We start from the raw sequence: 20,592 nt of genomic DNA on the forward strand, positions 1-20,592 counted from the left end.
TCGCGGAGAGCAGAACGTCATCTGGCTGCGCCTAGTAGCCTGGCTAAAGGTAAAGATAGTGTGCTGCACCCAAGGGATCGGGGCCACCCCCATGACCCTGTGTGCACTGACCCGTGCTCTGGGCTCTTTGAGTCTGGCGCCTCCGGCCATTACAGCCCCCGGCCCGAGTCTACTTCCTGCAGCGCAGGTAATCCGCCTTACCCGGGAAGGAGGCTGTTTCGGTTTGGGCCACGGGAGAGAGGGCTGCTAGGAATGAGAGGCAGGGGATGCGAACGAGTCCGGTCAAGAGTAAAGCAGGCCCGTGATCTTGGATAAGTCACTTTCAGCCTCAGCTCTCTCCTTTATAAATGTTGCTACACCATAAGGCGAGATTCTTCAGAGGAGATACTGGGGCGCATGCTCTTCTGCGGATCACCAGTTGTACAGATTTCAGTAATAACTATTGCGTGTCTATGATAAGCGAGGCTTAAGTAGTAGACGTTTCCAATAAATTCTTTTCAGCCACTCTGTAAAGTGGTCATTTCCGTTTTACAGATGAGAAAGCTGACAAGCAGTCCAAAGTCACATACCAACTATTGAAGCTAGGCAGTCTGGATTCAGAAGCTCCGTTTTTGTTTTGTTCTGTTTTGCTTTTTTGTTTTTGTGCTGAGTATTCAACCGTGGGCTATGCACATGTTAGACGTGCTACACTCTCAGCTTTATTATTATAATTGTTAATATTATTTTGGTATTGGGGATTGAACCCAGGGATGCTTTACCTCTGGTTTACATCCCCAGTTATTTTTATTTTTTGAGATAGGGTGTAAGTTGTTGCAGATGACCTCAAACTTGTAGTCGTCCTGCCTCAGCCTCCCAAGTAGGTAGGATTACAAGCATGTGCCACCACACAGGCTGAGCCTGTGCTCTTAATCATTATGATACCTACAAGAATGAGTTATTGCTGAGATTAGAGAATGCTGGGCAAGATACCAAGAATACAGCCTCAGGAGAAGGTATCCTGAGGTCCCTAGTGGGCAACTGATAAGTCACAGAAAAGGGAAATTGTCAGTTTTATACCTGTGGTGCTCTCAGGCTGAAGTTCAAAACCAAATCAGCCTACTTTGAAATACTGGGAATACAGTGAGGAACTAGAGAGAAATGATCCTTTACCTCCATTCCTATGTGGGAAACTCCCAGAAATATAAGACTGAGGGCAAAAAGCATTGGTGCTGATGGTGGTATATGGATGTGTGGAAGTTACCAGCTCTGGAGAAAGGAGTTGTTTAGGGAAGGAAAAGCTTCTTGGAGACAGAGATTTTGAGCCAGATTTGAAAGGAGATGACCAAGGGGAGAATATTCCATTGAAGAAATACTTTAGAGGTGAAAGAATCAAATGAGAGGTAATCAACACATACACACCTGGGTAAATATTCTGCACTGGTGTTTGTGCAAGCAGTAAAGGGTGGAGGTTTTGGACAGCTAGTGAAGAATGCTTCCAGGAGAAATTGAACTATGAACTAAAATCAGTCTGAGCCCTCTTCAGTTAGTTTTCAAGTGAAGAGATTTCTTTTTATCTCTAGGTGGTGAGCAATGCCTTCCTCCAACTGCCCTCCGCCTTGCTGTTGCTCCCCTGCCGCCCAATACTTACTTCTGTGGCTCTTCATGCCAAGTTTGTGTCCTGGAAGAGTTGTACAAAGTACACCATTGTACCTGTGAAGAAGAGGAAATCTGGGGGTCGAGACCACACAGGTGGGGACAAGGGCAAGGGGGCTTATGCTAGGACTCTTGACCTGTATAATAACACACTTACACCTTGTAAAGTGTAGAGGAATGTAATTCAACAGTATGTATTGAGAGGCTCCTTCAGCATGTATTGGAGCCAGAGAGTAGAACACAAAACAACAGACAACTGGCCACACACAGGAAGTGCCGTGACATTCTTCCAACATTTTTAACAGTTGAAATTATTATGAATACAATTTATATGTCTTAGTAAACTTTCTGAACTCAATGCTTTGAAGTAAATTTTCTGGAACTATTATCCAAGTTCAGTAATCATATAATTATATTTTTACCAAACTCCATATAGATGTTGCCCCAACCACCTTACCCCAGTGAGCTGTACAATTTTTTATCATTCTCTATCTTTCTTCTTTTTCTCTGCTCCCTGTCCCTGTTTTTGTGGCATTGGGGATTACCAGTGAGATACATCCCTAAACCTTTTTATTTTGAGACAGGGTCTTGCAGAGTTGCCTAGGCTAACCTTGAACTTTGAATCCTCCTGCTCAGTACCTGGGATTACAGGCACGTACCACTGTGCCCAGACTTACCATTTCCTTTTTGTGCCATAATGTTAGGAAGCACTGCTCTCTGGACCAGGACAGGCCTGTTGTTAATGCTAGGTAGAAGCTGAACTAATTTTACCTGGACCCCATTCCCAAACTGTCTTGACCACAGGCCGCATCAGAGTACATGGTATTGGTGGGGGCCACAAGCAACTTTATCGAATGATTGACTTTCTGCGGTTCCGGCCGGAGCAGGAGACTAAGCCTGAACCCTTTGAGGAGAAGGTTATCAGAGTCCGCTATGATCCTTGTAGGCAAGTTTGGGATGTGGGACAGTGATGGTGTGGTCTGAATGACTGCCGTGAAGTTTGTTATCAGATGATATCAGTCTTCCTTGATGATCTTTCTCCCTGTCCATCATCCTGAACAGGTCAGCAGACATAGCTCTGGTTGCTGGGGGCAATCGGAAACGCTGGATCATTGCCACAGAAAACATGCAGGCGGGAGATGTAATCCTGAACTCTAACCACATAGGCCGAATGGCAGGTGAGAGATGGCCACCAGATGTATGGACTGGAAGCTGCAAAGGTTCTAGAGCTGATAAAATTCTGTCTTTTAGTTGCTGCTCGGGAAGGGGATGCACATCCTCTTGGGGCCCTGCCTGTGGGGACTCTCATTAACAACGTGGAAAGTGAGCCAGGCCGAGGGGCTCAGTATATCCGAGCTGCAGGTATGGGAAAAGGAACTACCTGGGTCTCACAATTTGAAAGACCAAGGGATGTTTGTGTTGCAATTCTCTAAACCCATGGGCCCAGGTCTGGTCCATTGGCAGAAGAACATGTGCTTGTGTTTCGATATAAAACACAGCATGCATCCTTCTTTGTTTTGTCTTTTCCTAAAAGGCAAGGTAAGGGTAGCATATGGGATATGACCCTTGGGTACTCCCCCACCTTTGTGGAGGGTGGCAAAGCTGCTTCTCCCTTCCCTAGGGACATGTGGTGTGCTGCTGCGGAAGGTGAATGGAACAGCCATTATCCAGTTGCCCTCTAAGAGGCAAATGCAGGTGTGTAGGTACAGGTGGGCGGTATTAGCAAAGGAGGAATTTTTGGAATGTACCTTTTCCTGCCTGGGATTGCTCTCAGATGTTTTATGATGGTAGAAACTTCCTCCACCTGGGTCTGTCCTTTGCAGCATACCTAAGCATGCTTTGTCAGGTTGGCACCATAATGGAAGAAGAAACATTGTCTTTTCAACTATCCAGTTGCTACTACAGCTCCCTCACCTCCACCCTCCGCATTTAGGTTCCGCAGTGTTCTGCTTTCAACGTCATCAGGTTTCTTCCCCTCACAGTGATTCTCCTCCATCCGCTTTGTCAGGTACTGGAAACGTGCACAGCAACAGTAGGTCGAGTATCCAATGTTGATCATAACAAACGGGTCATCGGCAAAGCTGGTCGGAACCGCTGGCTGGGCAAGAGGCCTTCTAGTGGGCTGTGGCACCGCAAGGGGGGCTGGGCCGGCCGAAAGATTCGGCCATTGCCCCCCATGAAGAGTTACGTGAAGCTGCCCTCCGCTGCCTCCCAAAGTTGATATCCCTGGACTCTAATAAAATGACCAATTTTTATCTGTTCCTGGGTTTTCTTTTGGGAGGGGGGATACAGATTGGACATGGGTAAAAGGAGCACACAAGTATATGGGGGGAGGAGAAAGGAAAGGGCAATATGGAGGAGGGGGACACAAATGACCTCCAAGGTCTCTTCCAGTTCTCACTTTGGGAAGTGGGAAGGCACTTCCGGCGGCAGGAGTAAGGACAGAAAGGAAGAGGAAAGGGCGGAGCAAAGAAGGAGGTGCCGCGCGTTGCCGAGGTGGCACCCGCGGCTCCACCCCAGCGCTCCAAGGGCCCCCAGCTTTCCGCTAGGTCCGGCGGAAATGAGCGGTGGCTCTGGGCGGGCCGCAGAGCCCCCTGAGCTGGGTGCACGGCGCCACCAGCAGGGACCAGGCCCCGCCCTGCCACAGGAGACACCGAGGACAGTGGCACGACCCCGGGGCTCTAGGTTCCGCCGCGCCACGCCCCCTGCCCTTCTGCCTGTCCTGCGGAGGCACGCCCCCTCCTGCCCCGACCCCTTGGGGGGCCCAGGCGGGGCCATAATCTTCGCCAGTCGCCGCCATCGTCTGTGCCGCGTCCCTCACTCTGCGAAGGACAGGCCTCGCGCAAGGACCCCGGTGGACTTCTGAGGTGGCCTGAGCCCCGCCGCGGCCCCCTGCCCCTACCCTGGACTTTTTCGCGCACCGAGCCTCGCGCTCATTCCATCTCGCTCCCTGCTTTACCTTGGCACCTCAGGATTCTTTATCTAGCGTAGACCCCTCTCCCATCCTGTCGCGATATCCCGGCTTCTCATGAGGGTCTTGGTCTGATCGACCAAGCCTCACGCGCCTCACCCACCGGGTCTCCGATGCACCCTGTCTGGGGCCTCGTGGCTCCCCAGCAGCCTTTCTGGTCCTATTGCTTGGGCTGTAGTGCCTGGGCCCCCGACCCCCTCCTCCCAGCCCGTAGCGCCATGCACTCATACTCCATCACCAGTTCTCTGGGTCTCAATCCTCTGTGACTCAATCCGGTATTTCAGCCCTTAGAAATAGCACCTCTTTTAATACACACTCGCATTTCCCTCCCCACCCCCCAAACATACTTCTGGCTTCACACATACCCTTCCATAGCCTTGGGATTCCGCTTGTAACTCTGAGGCTGCCCTGCCCCACATCTCCCTCTCACTGTTGGAGATCAACTCGCTCCATGCTGCAGGCCTCTGAGGTCTTCCTTTTGGCCCCCAAATTTTGTTCTTTCAGAACAAATACCCCAGTGTTCCTCCGCCTAGTCCTGGCCCCACCCAGCCTGCAGCGGACAACTCCTGGGCCCAGCTTTACCCCACCCAGCCCAACAGCTGTTGCCACATTTGTTTCCCCAACTCTTGGGAGGCCTTGATTTCTGACCTCCCCTCTCACTTCAGCTTGCCTGTTCTTTTTCTCGTGTCCCAGGTGCCAGGATGGTGGGGGAACTCCGCTACAGGGAATTCAGGGTGCCTCTGGGGCCTGGCTTGCATGCCTATCCCGATGAGCTGATCCGCCAGCGGGTGGGCCATGATGGGCACCCTGAGTACCAGATTCGCTGGCTGATTCTCAGGCGCGGAGATGATGGCGATGGGGCCTCTAGCCAAGTGGACTGCAAAGCTGAGCACATCCTGCTATGGATGTCTGATGACGAGATCTATGCCAACTGCCACAAGATGCTGGGCGAGGATGGCCAGGTCATCGGGCCCTCCAGAGAGTCTGCAGAGGCTGGAGCCCTGGACAAAACTGTGCTAGGGGAGATGGAAACTGATGTGAAGTCCCTGATTCAGAGGGCTCTTCGACAGCTAGAGGAGTGTGTGGGCACAATCCCTCCTGCTCCTTTGCTTCACACTGTCCATGTACTCAGCGCCTATGCTAGCATTGAGCCCTCACTGGGTCTTCAAAGACCCCAGGGTCCTGGACTTGCTCATGCACATGTTGAGTAGTCCTGATTATCAGATTCGCTGGAGTGCAGGCCGGATGATACAAGCCCTATCCTCCCATGATGCTGGTGAGGGACAGTATGGGGAGGAAGGGAAAGCAGGAGAGGGGCTGGGTCGGCTCAGGGACTCACAGGACACTGTGGCAGGAGCCTCTGACCTCATCAGTACGTAAAAAGATTCTATTGCCCTTCTCGTAGAGTTTGAAGAAAAGGAGAGGGTGGGGTTGGGAGGGGCAGGGTCACCTTTGCAGAAAGAATAACTGTCCCAGTCCACAAGAACCTCATATTAATTGCCTTTCTATGCAAAGCAAGAGTCTGGATTTTAGACTATTACAGATTGTAGGTGTGGGAGGGGGTATGGGTAAGATAGTAAATTCTGGCTTTTGAAGCAAATCAACAAATCATGTCATTTCCACTGAGTAGTAGCAAAAGGACTTTTATTTATTGAGTGAGTAAAAAGTCTAGGAGAGATGCCCAGGAAGAATGAGGTTATGGAGCAGTTACTGACTCTGGTGTGGGTTACAGGGACCCGGACCCAGATCCTTCTGTCATTGAGCCAGCAAGAAGCCATTGAGAAACACCTGGATTTTGACAGCCGATGTGCTCTGCTAGCTCTGTTTGCACAGGCCACACTCTCTGAACATCCTATGTCTTTCGAGGGCATTCAGCTGCCACAGGTATCCTATGGGGGCAAGAAGTGGGGAGGCTGTGAGCAAGGGCTGAGAACTAGGCCTTTGCACCTGTCAGAGGACTGTGGAAAGAGGAACTAAAGCTGACAAGGTGGGTAAAAGCTAAATTTTATATCCCACAGGTCCCAGGAAGGCTGCTCTTCTCCCTGGTAAAGCGGTATTTGCATGTTACCTTTCTCCTGGATCAGCTAAATGACAGTGCTGGGGAACCAGGAGCCCAGAACAACTCTGCCCCTGAGGAATTGAGTGGGGAGAGGGGCCGGCTGGAACTGGAATTCAGCATGGCCATGGGCACCCTGATCTCTGAGCTGGTGCAGGCCATGCGTTGGGACTGGGCCACAAGCAGACCAGGGAGCCTGGTGCGGTCCCCTTGTTCCATCTTCCAGCCTCAGCCTGCAGATGCCAGTCCAGAGCACCTATCCACCCAGGCCCAACGCTCCTTCAGGAGATCAAGGCGGTTTCGCCCTCGATCTGAGTTTGCAAGTGGCAACACCTATGCCTTATATGTGCGGGACATGCTGCAGCCGGGCATGAGAGTGCGAATGCTGGATGATTATGAGGAGATCAGCGTTGGGGATGAAGGCGAGTTCCGGCAGAGCAACAGTGGTGTGCCCCCTGTGCAGGTGAGGGAGGCATTGTGGTAGGACACTGTTCTGAATCTATTATTGGTCAGGCTTAGTTGTGCCTTTATTTGGCCCTTAGCTTGGCAATCCAAGGGGAAAACCCTCATATCAAGATGGTAAAATGGGGTCATTTGAAGGGCTAAGACTTTCTGGGTATCAGAGACTCACACTTAGGAAGAAAGTGATATAGTTAGATTTTTCCAAAGGTCAGGATCAGGGAGATGGGGTGCTTGAAGCCAGCTGTAAGTATAGCAATATAAGCCATTAAGCGTAGACTGGGAGGACAGACAAAGCTCATCCCAGAAGAGGAATGTATCCTTTGGGTACATGAACATGTTTTTCATATGCCAGTGTGGCTATTTGGAGGTGTTTCCAAACCTGGCCAGGTGGTCATCCTGTGAGTTATGAGTCCTCATCAGTGGGACATAGCCAGTCTTGGTGAGCCTTCTTCTCCCCTTCCCTCATTTCCCCCCCATCATCCAGGTGCTGTGGGAGTCAACAGGCCGTACCTACTGGGTGCACTGGCACATGCTGGAGATCTTGGGATTTGAGGAAGACATTGAGGACATGGTTGAAGCTGATGAGTACCAGGGGGCAGTGGTCAGTGGAGCCTTGGGTGGAGGTGAGCTCAAAGAGAATGTAGGGGTCACCTCTGAGCAGAGGAATGGTGGTCTGACTGGGGCACTGACATGGCTGTCCATGGCCCATTTCCCCAGCACTGCCCTCCTGGCGTTGGAAGCCTATGACTGAGCTCTATGCTGTGCCTTATGTGCTGCCTGAGGATGAGGATGCCGAGGAGAGTGAACACCTGACCCAGGCTGAGTGGTGGGAGCTCCTCTTCTTCATCAAGAAGCTGGATGGGCCTGCCTACCAGGAGGTTCTCCAGATCCTGCAGGAGAACCTGGAAGGAGAGGTAGAGACACCAGGGGTTGGCGGGCACTGCTGCAAGGGCTGGACTGTGATGGACATTTGGAAGGCTCCAAATGACAAAAGGAAGTAGATAACTAAAGGGCCATAGGGGAGGGGTCTAGAATGTTCAGAGATGCAGACGTGGGTAAACTGGGAGAAGCCAGCTCCAAGCCATGAGAGGTTCAGGGTGGAGAGTATTTGGCAGGGGAGATCTCTGCCTCTACCAGGTTCATCTGGAGCCTCTGCCCTTAGGGCTGTCTTCAGTGAGACCTTCTCCTTGATAGCACATTCTGGATGAGGAGATCCTGGCTGAGCTGGCTGTACCTATCGAATTGGCCCAGGACATGCTGCTGTCTCTGCCCCAGCGACTTGATGACAGTGCCCTCAGGGACTTGCTCAACTGCCGGGTCTACAGGAAGTATGGTCCTGAGGCCCTGGCAGGGCAGCCAGCTTTCCCATCCTTTCTAGAAGCCCAGCAAGATGTGCTCCTGCTGAAAGCCCAGGCCCAGCCTCAGGAGTCAGAAAATGCAGCCAGAGTGGAAGGTGGGTTCCAAACAGACAGCCTAAGCAGGCTTGCCACCTAAGGCAAGAGGGCATTCTTAAGGACTGTGCTGCTTATTGTGCACTTCTGTCTGGAAGAGATGGCACTTTAACAAGAATCCAGATAAGCAACAACTGGAGAAGCAGACCCTGTACTTCCCTTAAAGAATACAGAAGGAGTGGGCTGCAGTTGTGGCTCAGTGGTAGAGTACTTGCCTAGCATGTACTCATCATCACATATAAAAAATAAAATAAAGGTATTGTGTCCATCTACAACTAAAAATATTTTGAAGAAAGAAGGAAAGCCAAGTGTGGTGGTGCATACTGATAGTCCCTGCTACTTGGGGACTGAGGTGAGAAGATCATTTGAGTCCAGGAGTTCAAGTCTGGCCTAGGCAAGATAGCCATATTTAAAAAGAAAAATGGAAGATGTAAAGTTAGAACATTGCAAGAGGTTTTTGAAGCCTAAAAAAGCCCTGATTGGTATGGTGGTACATGCCTATAATCCAGTGACTTGAGAGGCTGCGGAAGGAGGATGGCAAATTTGAGGCCAGCATGGGCAATTTAATGAGACCCTGCTTCAAAATAAAAAATACTTAAAAAGGACTGTGGTTGTAGCTCAGTGGTAGAGTGCTCCTGTTCAAAAAAGAGAGAGATTATGAAATCTCCAAAACTAATTTATAGGAAGGAAAAAAAATTTCAGGCTTGGTGTGTGGCTCAGTGGTAGAGTGTGTATTCTTGATATACACTGTGCCCTGGGTTCTATACTAGCACAAAAAGGAAAAAATCAAAATCATTTTTAGGAGACATTAGCGAAAAAGATCTGTCCTTTTCTGTCCTTTTCTGAGCTTCTGTATCACTAACAGTGACAAATTCTTGTGACACACCTCTTCTTGTAGCGAAGGAACCCCCACCTCAGAGCCCCAGTGCTGCCCTGCAGCATCTGGTGGAGGGTTTGGGCCCAGCTGGGAAACTCCTCGTGGATCTGGAACAAGCCCTGAGCTCTGAAGGACCCCGGGACAGTGAGGTCAAGCCATGCCTGCTGCAGCTCCAGCGGCAACCCCAGCCCTTCCTTGCACTGATGCAGAGCCTGGATACTCCAGCTACCAACAGGGCCCTGCATCTGACTGTGCTGAGGTGAGGGACTGGTGTGGTGCTGGCATGGGCAAGGGGGCCTCGGGCCAGCTGTACATCTCTGCCTTCCACCCCTGCTTCCAGAATCTTGAAACAGCTGGTGGACTTCCCTGAGGCACTGCTGCTCCCCTGGCACGAGGCTATGGATGCTTGCATGACCTGCCTACGGTCCCCCAACACTGATCGAGAGGTACCCCTGCCCTGCTCCAGGGAGATGCTGGGAGGGAGAGGACACAAGGCAGCCACTGGTGAGGCAAACTCTGGGCAAGGAAATGATAGAGCCTCTGTGCTCTGGTTGAAGTTTTGCTTTTAAAATCGAATTTTAGGGCTGGGGAGATAGCTCAGTTGGTAGAGTGCTTGCCTTACAAGCACAAGGTCCTGGTTTCGATCCTCAGTACCGCAAAGAAAAAAAAAATTGAATTTTAGCTGGGCACAGTGGCTCAAGCCTGCAATCCCAGCAACTCAGGAGACTGAGGTAGGAGGGTGGCAAGTTCAATGCCAGCCTCAGCAACTTAGTGAGATTGTCTCAGAATAAAACATAAAAATGGGCTGGGGGTATAGCTCAGTGATAAAGCATCCCTGGGTTGAATCCCCAGCACCTGAAGAAAAAAGTTATAAAATTTTATTTTATTTTTTTAAAATAGGTAATACATTCAAACAGTTCACAAATCAAAATGATATAACAAGGTATACATTGAGAATTCTTGCTTCCACTTGAATTTCTGTCACTCAGTGCTCCCCCCACTGTGTTAATTTTATTGATAATCACTTGTATTAATTTTATGTATCCTTCCTGTGTTTCTTACGCAAATATAAAGAAGAGCTTCACTGGTCCCTTTTTTGGCTGGTTCTATGGTGGGAAGGGGTGTAGGAGGCAGCGGGGAACATCACGTTACAGGTGTCTCCTGCAAGAGTTACAGAGAGGTCCTGGGCACAGAAGGCTTCAGAAGGGATCAGAATGGCTTTGGTGGTAGTGGGTGTCTGCCGTCCACTTTTGGCTGTTCCTTGTGTTTGGTTTCTGAGAGGGTGCCACTGAGGGAATACACACAAATCTAGTCCCTCTTGAGTCCCACTGAGCCCTCCCAAATTTTCTGAACTTTTGGGGCCTGAACATTTCAGAACACAGACCTACACAGCTGGTTCTCAGGATAGCGGGGCCTGAATGGGAGAATTCAGGATTTCTCTCTCTACCTGTTGTCAACATACTCAGTAGCCTAGAACCCCAGGCTGGCAAGATGTCCCTTGGCTCTTTCCCTTTTGGCTTGCTTTTGATTCTCTAACTCCACCTAGCTCCGTGTCTCTCCCATCCCTGTCTTTTTACTTCCTCACTCTGTCTCGTTCACTGCAGCACCCCCAGCACTCAATTACATAATGGGTTTGTACCACTATGGGTGCCCTTGTGGCTTGTGCCCCGTCTCCTGGATTTACTACCCGTCCACATCCCCATCCCAGGTGCTCCAGGAACTGATCATCTTCTTGCACCGGCTGACCTCAGCAAGCAGGGACTATGCTGTGGTGCTGAATCAGCTGGGAGCCCGGGATGCCATCTCCAAGGCCCTGGAAAAGCACCTGGGAAAGTTGGAGCTAGCTCAGGAGCTGCGGGACATGGTTTTCAAGTGTGAAAAGCATGCCCACCTCTACCGGAAGCTCACCACTAACATCCTAGGTGGCTGCATCCAGGTCAGGAGGAAGGGCAAGGCAAATCTTGTGGGTTCAGAGCTGCCTAAGAATATGGCACCAAACAATGGTTGGGAAGTGTCTGTGTTCCTGAAACTGGGAACAGCAGGTGATTCAAGTGAGCCTGGGGGCATTCGTTCCCTGCCCTCTCTTCCCACCACTGCTTAATCTTTCCTCCATCCAAGTTTCTGTGTGTCTTTCCATGTTCCTCCCATACCTCCTCTCTCTGACGTTCTGGCTGCAGATGGTGCTGGGCCAAATCGAAGACCACAGACGAACCCACCGACCCATCAACATCCCTTTCTTTGATGTGTTCCTCAGATACCTGTGCCAGGGTTCGTGCCTGTCCCCCAGTTGCTCAGCATCCCCACACCTACACCATTTCCCCTCTATACTTGCCAGACTGTGACCTCCACTTCTTCCCCAGGCTCCAGTGTGGAAGTGAAGGAGGACAAGTGCTGGGAGAAAGTGGAGGTGTCCTCCAACCCGCACCGTGCTAGCAAGCTGACAGATCGCAACCCCAAGACCTACTGGGAGTCCAATGGCAGTGCAGGCTCCCACTACATCACTTTGCACATGCGTCAAGGTGTCCTCATCAGGTAATATGCTCCCATGCATTTGCTCAACCACACACCTGTGCTTTCTTGTGACTTCCCTGTGTTGGGGGACACACCATCCTTCAAATTTGGTGAGTCCTCTGAGCATGAGAGGTTCCAATTCCCATTGGTTCTTCCTTCCCACTCCTAGGCAGCTGACTCTGCTGGTGGCTGGTGAAGACTCGAGCTACATGCCAGCCCGGCTGGTGGTGTGCGGAGGCGACAGCACCAGTTCTCTTAACACAGAACTCAACTCGGTAGGCATCCTATCCTGCCCTCAACTCCTAACTTCCTGTTTTGAGCCCCACAGAAAGCAGAGTCCTTTATCCCTGTGCCTATGTGATGGCATCAGGTCCCAAGCAGTGGGGGTGGCATTAGGGTCCCTTTTTTGAAGCCCTATATCCCAGGGCTATAGAAGAGAGGGACACAGCAAGGGAATTGGAGCTGACATGCATGCTCTCAATACTTTCATCCACATATGCAGAGGTGACAGGCCTCTCTGCCCCTTGACAGGTGAATGTGATGCCCTGTGCCAGCCGGGTGACTCTGTTGGAGAACCTGACCCGCTTCTGGCCCATCATCCAGATCCGTATAAAGCGCTGTCAGCAGGTGTGACTGGGGTGTGGGGTTCTGAGGCCCTGCACTTTGTGGATCTTGAGCCTGGTCTCAGGCAGCTCCAGGGGTGAGGATTGAGGGCATAGCCAACCCTAGCCCAACCCAAGGAGGGTATGGGCAAATGGAAACAGTTCTGCGTGTGTTATAGGGTGGCATCGACACACGCATTCGGGGGCTGGAGGTCCTGGGCCCCAAGCCTATTTTCTGGCCAGTGTTCCGGGAGCAGCTGTGTCGTCACACACGCCTCTTCTACATGGTTCGGGCACAGGCCTGGAGTCAGGATATAGCAGAGGACCGCAGGAGCCTTCTGCATCTGAGTTCTAGGTGTGTGAGAGTGTGGCTGTACCTGTCTGTGTGGAAGGTCAGATTATCCCTAAGGGCTAACAGGCTGGGTTCTAGGGAGGCCGTGAGTTAAGGCTTCAATACAGTTGGGAAGGGGAAAAAAGAATAAAGCAATTTCCCCTGTATGCTGGGGATGGGATGTACCAGCTAGCCCAGGGAACTTATAAAATACCAAGAGAGGCTCTGGCCCCGGTGCTGAGGGTGAGCTGGCTGGGCAGACACTGGGCAACTTAAGCTTTAACCCGACACCTTTCTTCTCCATCCTCCTCCCCAGACTGAATGGAGCTCTGCGCCAGGAGCAGAATTTTGCTGATCACTTCCTCCTGATGATGAGGCCGCCCAAGCACTGGGCAAGACTTGCTGGGAGGCCCTGGTCAGCCCCCTAGTGCAGAACATCACCTCGCCTGGTAACCATTCTGACACCTGGCCCTACCAATTAGCTCCTTCTTGCTTTAACCTAAAATACCTAGGATATGCTCTTGGTCTTTGGTGTGTTTGTCACCCTAGTCCTCTCCTCCCCACCAGGGTCTGCCCAAGTGCCAACCAACACTGTAAGGTCAGGAGAAGCCTGCTACCCTTCTGCCATGTGTCATTCAGTCTCATTGCTTTTTCATGACACTCTCGATTCCCCAAAGACATGCCAACATGCCATGCGTTGGCTTGTTTTTCTCACCCTCCAGATGAGGATGGCATTAGCCCCTTGGGCTGGCTGTTGAATCAGTACCTGGAGTGTCGGGAGGCTGCTCATAATCCCCAGAGCCGTGCAGCAGCGTTCTCCTCACGTGTGCGTCGCCTTACCCACCTGCTAGTGCATGTGGAGCCTTGTGAGACAGCCCCGCCGGTGGTGGCCACCTCTCGGCCCAGTGAGTACTGGGGATTCCAGTAGCAAGTCTAGTTAGGGTCATTTTCCGAGTCCCCACTCACACGCGAGACATGTCACCCCTTCCAAGGAACGTCACTTTGGAGACAGCAGCATGTCAGAAAAGACCTCAGGAATTGACCTTGGGGTCCTCAGGGGCCGCCCCCTCCTTGCCTCTGCCACTTTCTGTCTTCACAGAGGGCAGAAACAGAAGCCATGACTGGAGCTCCTTGGCCACCAGGGGCCTTCCAAGCAGCATCATGAGAAATCTGACCCGTTGTTGGCGGGCTGTGGTAGAGGAGCAGGTAGGCAGGAGCAGGCATGGGTGAGGGGACACTGAAGGTGGCACAATGGGTGCTTTTCCATGTTCCTGTTCTTTCCTTCCAGGTGAACAACTTTCTGACCTCATACTGGCGGGATGATGACTTTGTGCCACGCTATTGCGAACACTTTTATAACCTGCAGAAGTCGAGCTCTGAGCTGTTTGGGCCACGGGCAGCCTTCTTGCTGGCGCTGCAGAATGGCTGTGCGGGTGCCTTGCTCAGGCTTCCTTTTCTCAGAGCTGCCCATGTAAGCCACCCTCCCACCCCTCACCAGACCTCTCCCCTCAGACTCTCCCTTCCCTGCCTCCCCTAAGTGGCCCACCCTCCATTTCCATTCTGTGTGGAATATATATTTGTGTATAACCATGTTTGGTGGCTTTTTGGGGGGGCAGGTGTGCTAGGGATTGTATCAGGAGTCTTTACTACTGAGCTATATCCCCAGTCCTTTTTATTATTTTTATTTTACTTTTTTATTTTTATTTTTTGGTGGTGCAGGGGATTGAACCCAGGGCCTCGTGCTTGCAAGGCAAGCACTCTACCATCTGAGCTATATCCGCAGCCCTTTATTTTTTATTTTGAGACAGAGTCACACAAAATTGCCCAATCGGGCATCAACTTTTTGTTCTCCTATCACAGTCTCCCCAGTTGCTGGGATTACAGACATGAGCCACTGGGCAAGGCACATTAGAAGTTTTTTCCAGTGTTGCTGCCCGTCCTCATGTTTTGTTTGTGCGTTAATACCACCTAATGGATACATTGTTGTTTACCTCACCATTCTCATTCTATTTAAAAGCACTGGGTGTCAAACAGTGTGACGAGAGCTAAAGGTAGAATGGTGAGCAAGACAAAGGTCTTCATTTAAGGAACATGCATGGCAAATGTTAAGCAAATCGTGAACCTGACAAGCGCCCTGGGAAGCAAGGTACAGCACAGCAGGGTATTGGAGCTGTGCCTACTTACGTTGCTTCTGGTTCTGTTTTATCACCAATACTACAGTAAACCATCTTTGTCCATGTAACTGATTTCCTCATTTAAAATTACTGTTAGTTGAGCTGGGCATGGTGGCACATGAATCCCAGCTACTTGGGAGGCTGAGAGGCAGGAGGATCACAAGCTGCCTATCTTAAAACAAAGTTTTTTTAAAAAAGGACTGGGGATGTAGCTCAGTGGTAGAGTGCTCCTGTGTTCAATACCCAGTACCACAAAAATAAATAAATAAATGAAATTACTGTTATCTAATTTTTAGACATGATGTGAAGAAAAATACTTTTCAGAATTGTTAGTATTGCTTATTTACTCAGTTAATGATTTTATAAAAGTTTTATGAAAGTGCTGACCAGGCTGGTGCTGTAGCTCAGTGGTTGAGCATGTGTTTGAGCATGTGCTTAGCATGTACGAAACCCTGGGTTACATTCCCAGCAACAACAAAGAAATAGGGGATGACGAATGGATGAGGATGCCAGCCATTCATATCTCCTTTCTCAGACCTTCTCCCTGCTTCTGCTCGTCTGCTCCCCTAGCTTGCTCACTCATGGTTTTCCTTGCTTTCCCAACATCTAGGTGAGTGAGCAGTTTGCCCGGCACATTGATCAGCGGATCCAGGGCAGCAGGATTGGTGGAGCCCGGGGGATGGAGATGCTAGCACAACTGCAGCGATGCCTGGAAACTGTCCTAAATTTCTCTGGCCTTGAGATAGCTACCACCTTTGAGCATTACTACCAGTGAGTATGGACCTATGGAGTAGGAGATGGAGGGAGGAAGGATGGTGGGTCAGGGCTAGCTCACAGAACCTGGGAGTCTAGAATATTGTCAGGCTAGAACCCTGGAGTGGGAGGCTGGTCCATGCTGGCACCCCCACTGAGATCTGGCCTGGGCTATATGTGCCACAGGCAGTACATGGCGGACCGTCTACTGGGCGTGGGCTCAAGCTGGCTAGAGGGGGCCGTGCTGGAGCAGATTGGTCCCTGCTTCCCCAACCGCCTCCCTCAGCAGATGTTGCGGAGCCTGAGCACCTCAGAGGAGCTGCAGCGCCAGTTCCACGTCTACCAGCTCCAGCAGCTCGATCAGGAACTCCTAAAGCTGGAGGACACAGAGAAAAAAATACAGGTAGGTATCAGGGAAAGAATGAGCAAGTGGGAGGGTAGGAAGGGAGAACTTGGAGCAGGACACAAGAGGCCCTCATCGTTTGGAAATCCTATGCCCCTCCAGGTAGGCCATGAGGCCAGTGGCAAGGAGCACAAGAGTGGAAAGGAAGAGGATGCTGGGGAAGCGGTGACTGCAGATATGGTGGAGCGGGAGGAAGAGGAGAATGAGGACCTCTACTATGAAGGAGTAATGCCAGAAGTATCTGTGCTTGTCCTGTCCCCCCGCTGCTGGCCTGTTGCCTCCATCTGCCATATGCTGAATCCTGGAACCTGCCTGCCCTCCTACCTGAGGGGCACTTTGAACCGATACTCCAACTTCTACAGCAAGAGTGAGGAGCCAGGCAGAGGGACTGGGCACTAGAGAGAGGACAGGCTACTGGGGAAGGGCCTAGGTTTGGGGTAGAACCTGGGAGCGGGAGCCTTAGTGGGTAAAAACATGGTCTTTAGGGATAAGACTCTCTCAGGCAACAGGAGAAGGGAGGTAGATCTGCAAAGAGAGGGTAGAAGCTTCAGTTTTGTGTGGGTTAGGATGCTGTCTGATTCCAGATCCCAAGAATCTGAGGGTAGTGGGGAGGATAAGAGGAGGCGGCTCCGGAGTAAGGCCACCAGAAAGGGCTTTCCCTTGGAATAGGTATGTGACACCTTCCTGGCCAGTCACTTGTAGTCCCAAACCACTAACTTCCCATTGAGAGCTAATCCCCGGGCTGGGCAGCAACCAAGGAGGAAAAGAGACTGAGTCTGCCTCAGGGAGCGCCCAGACTAGAGGGGGAGACAAGTTCCTCTCTTGCAATATTCCAGTGTGATAAGAGCCTCAGTCTTTCCTCACTTTGTCATTTTGTCTCAAAAACAAACAAAAACAAAAAAACAACACAGAACTAGACCCAGACTGGCTCCCAGATACCCAGGACTCGCCAGAGGGGTAGACCAGAGAAGGTTGAGATCTGGAATTTCAGATGGGGACCCACTGTTATCTATAAATGCTGAGGCCACATGCTCTGCTGAGATCAGCAGAAAGAAAACTTGGCCAATAGTGCACATTTCCTGTAACTCCATTCCTTCTTTTTCCCTCCCCTTCGTGTCCCTCCCTTACCTGGCACTTCTTCAGGTCAGAGACACCCTGCCTTAGAGCGAGGCCCACAGAGGCGACTACAGTGGACATGGCTGGGCCGGGCTGAGGTGCAGTTTGGGGACCAGACCCTTCATGTGTCCACTGTGCAAATGTGGCTGCTGCTGAATCTCAACAATCTGAAGGTGGCCCAGCCCCTCTGCCCCTCTGCCCCTCTGCCTTTTCCCACTTCGTCCTTCACTTTTCTGAACTCTTCTTTCATCCTCTTTCCTCCACTCTGGGGAGGCCCTGAATGCTTTGTGCCTCTTATCTTAAGGCCGTGTCTGTGGAGAGCCTGCTGGCACCCTCGGGGCTCCCTCTGGATATGCTGAATCAGGCAATTGGGCCGCTCACTTCTTCAAGAGGCCCCTTGGACCTTCAGGAGCAGAAGGATGTACCAGGAGGTATGCACTCAGGGCCAGAGGGCCTCGGTTCTGAGTTAGCCAGGCTCCCCCATCAAGTGACCAGCATTTATTTCAGGGGTGCTCAAGATTCGAGATGACAGTGAGGAACCCAGGCCAAGGAGGGGCAATGTGTGGCTCATCCCACCTCAGACGTACCTGAAAGCTGAAGATGAAGAAGGCCGGAACTTGGAAAAGAGATGGAACCTTCTTAACTGCCTTGTTGTTCGAATCCTCAAGGCCCATGGGGACGAAGGGCTGCACATTGACCAGCTTGTTTGTCTGGTAGGCAGTGGTGGTCATAGAGGGGTGGGTTTGGGGTGAGGGCAGCCTACAGGGGTGGTAGGTCCATGTTTGAAGCAGCTTGTGCACCATGCAGGTGCAGCCTGTAGATATGTAAGGAACAAGGATGGGCTACACCTAATGTGCTCAGGACTTCCTGTCTTACCACATGACTGGTATGGAAGGTGGTATCTCTGACCTGTTTCTCTCTGGTCTCCCATACCAGGTGCTGGAGGCTTGGCAGAAGGGCCCATGTCCTCCCAGGGGTTTGGTCAGCAGCCTTGGTAGAGGGGCTGCCTGTAGCAGCACTGATGTCCTCTCCTGCATCCTGCACCTCTTGGGCAAGGGCACGCTGAGACGCCATGATGACCGGCCCCAAATGCTGTCCTATGCAGTCCCTGTGACTGTGATGGAGCCCCACACAGAGTCCCTGAACCCAGGTTCCTCAGGCCCCAACCCACCACTCACCTTCCACACCCTGCAGATTCGCTCCCGTGGTGTGCCCTATGCCTCCTGCACTGGCACCCAGAGCTTCTCTACTTTCCGGTAGCCCTACAGATGGTCCAGAATAGGTGAGGCTTTCTGGGGGCTTTCTACAGAAATAAAACATGGAGTTTGATTATGTGATCTGTTGTTTGGTGACTTCTAAAGCTGAGAGGGGGAGGGGGCTTTCCTGGATGACTGGGAGAGGGAGCCCTCTGGCACTGAGGCTATCTCCTGCCTTGCCAGAAGTCTTGTTTGTCAAGATGAGGAAGGTGGAATGGGGATCCAGGGAGAGGCAGTCAGATATGTCTTCACAGCCTGCTCCAGCCAGCGTTAAGTGGACCAGGATAGATCTCAGCTCCTTCTAAGGGTGTGTGCACAGGTTGGTGACCCAAGCCCACCTCGGCCACTAGCCAGATGCTTTGTAACTTGGATGGCTATCAAGCATGGTTTCGTTTTCCTTGTTTGTAGTACTGGACCAGTTGCTAAGGGACTGAGGAGTAACAGGTGTGGAAGCATTTGACCCAGGGAAGGATTTGCCAGTGAGTTCCTGTTTGGCTGCCACTCCCAGCAGTGAGTGCAATTCACTGATGCCTTCCCTAAGCCTGTCAGGAGAGAAAAGACTCCTGCAGCCATTACAAGCACCCAGGAACCTGTGTCTTTGATCCAGTGGTTAGAAGCAGACTTAGGAATACAGCCATTATTTCCTCTCATAAGCTCCTCCATTCCTCTTCTGGTAGAGCAGCACACACTGTCCTGGAATTCCTACCTCCAACTAACCCCCTAAGCAAGCCATGCTGCCATGGGGGAGGTTTGCTGCCCACTGATTGGCTGATCTGGTCCCACCCACATTGAGGCTGTGCAGAGCAGACTAGGGGACCCAATGCCAGGGGTGGAGTTCTGCATCTTGGCAGGGACTGTGGGGAGGAGGGAAGGAGTCCAGGGTTCTTGAAGCTCAGCAGTGACAGGGAGAGAGTTACAGAAGAAAGGAGGGGGAAGAAGGGTGAGGAAGGGTCAGGTGCTAAGGGAAGACACAGACGCTAGGCAGAAAGAACATAGCCACTTAGGACTGAGATTAGGAATAGTCTATTAAGGGAAAAAGGCAAGGGCCTGGGAAAGTCAAGGTAATCAAGAGGAAGCAATGGAACAGAGGGCAGGGCATCACCAAAGGACTGAGGGCTTGAATGCTTTGCAGTACTGGCCACAAGGAGATTTTGGTAGGTCTCATAGCAAGTGCTGGCCCGTGGCTGCCCTGGAGTGGCAGAGAACAGAGAGGCAACAAGCAACAGGCAGGGGCAGTAGTGGGCTCAAGGCATGGGGTGCTGCAGTTTGGGACTTGGGTGCCTCTCCTTTGTAGCAGAGACCATGCCTTTTATTGATCCAGCCGAGCTAGTGCTCAGGTGCCAGACCCTTCTGACCTTCTCTGAACTCTATTCCCTTGTGAAGGTTAATCTGAATTGTCAACTTGGGTTAAGAGATGCCTAAGATTAAGAGGCTTCTGGGTGTCTCAATGAGGGTGTTTCTGGGAATGATTTGCATGTGGGAGAGCAAAGTGTCACTTGCCTACCCTAAGTGTGGGCAGCAGTCCAGTAGGTTGGGGGCTTAGATGGAACAAAAGCTGGAAGAACAAGGAAGCAACAGCAGACACAGATCAATTCTTGAGAAGGTTCTTTGATTGCTATTGCAATTGCCTGAGGACATCAGACACCATTTCCTTCACTCTGCCAAAGCACATTCTAACCAAGGATTCTCCAGGGAATTTCCTTTAGTCCCAAATTGGGACTAATCACTGATCCCTATTGTTCTGAGGCTCCAGTTCTTGAACTGAGCAGGTACTGGTTCCTCTAGCTCTCCAGCCTGCAGATGACCTCTGTGGGACTATTCACCTTCTAGTCAGGTAAGCCAATTTAATAAATTCCCTTTTATAATCAAATCTACATCCATAATACACCCCTGCTGTGGGCTCTAATACCCAGGCCAGTATACACCACACATGTGGACAGTGGACTTTCTTGTATGGCCAACCCCACCCCACATCCTGCCACTGACTCCATGGTTTA

The 20,592-nt window shown here is 51.3% G+C and overlaps 2 protein-coding genes across 2 annotated transcripts; both read left to right on the plus strand.

Annotated features, from left to right (window-relative positions):
* Positions 1-20: 20 nt before the first annotated feature.
* On the plus strand, positions 21-3,887 carry Mrpl2 (mitochondrial ribosomal protein L2). Its single transcript, XM_047558252.1, has 7 exons — positions 21-187; positions 1,560-1,728; positions 2,437-2,578; positions 2,695-2,810; positions 2,884-2,994; positions 3,254-3,327; positions 3,641-3,887. The coding sequence occupies exons 1-7, from the start codon at positions 92-94 to the stop codon at positions 3,851-3,853; spliced, it is 921 nt and encodes a 306-aa protein (XP_047414208.1). The 5' UTR covers positions 21-91; the 3' UTR covers positions 3,854-3,887.
* Positions 3,888-4,115: 228 nt separating this feature from the next.
* Cul7 (cullin 7) lies at positions 4,116-18,676 on the plus strand. The gene is given in 28 exon segments (XM_047558784.1): positions 4,116-4,499; positions 5,297-5,765; positions 5,767-5,879; positions 6,336-6,487; positions 6,622-7,122; positions 7,606-7,744; positions 7,839-8,035; positions 8,316-8,574; positions 9,471-9,708; positions 9,790-9,895; positions 11,158-11,385; positions 11,627-11,717; positions 11,810-11,981; positions 12,130-12,235; positions 12,492-12,587; positions 12,742-12,917; positions 13,210-13,253; positions 13,256-13,342; positions 13,616-13,798; positions 13,993-14,099; positions 14,182-14,364; positions 15,678-15,838; positions 16,007-16,223; positions 16,326-16,590; positions 17,367-17,512; positions 17,644-17,770; positions 17,847-18,052; positions 18,276-18,676. Coding segments are annotated over 27 exon segments (5,085 nt in total). The 5' UTR covers positions 4,116-4,499; positions 5,297-5,304; the 3' UTR covers positions 18,600-18,676.
* Positions 18,677-20,592: the final 1,916 nt, after the last annotated feature.

The sequence above is a fragment of the Sciurus carolinensis genome, chromosome 7 (assembly GCF_902686445.1).
Source record: "Sciurus carolinensis chromosome 7, mSciCar1.2, whole genome shotgun sequence".
NCBI classification, from domain to species: Eukaryota; Metazoa; Chordata; class Mammalia; order Rodentia; family Sciuridae; genus Sciurus; species Sciurus carolinensis.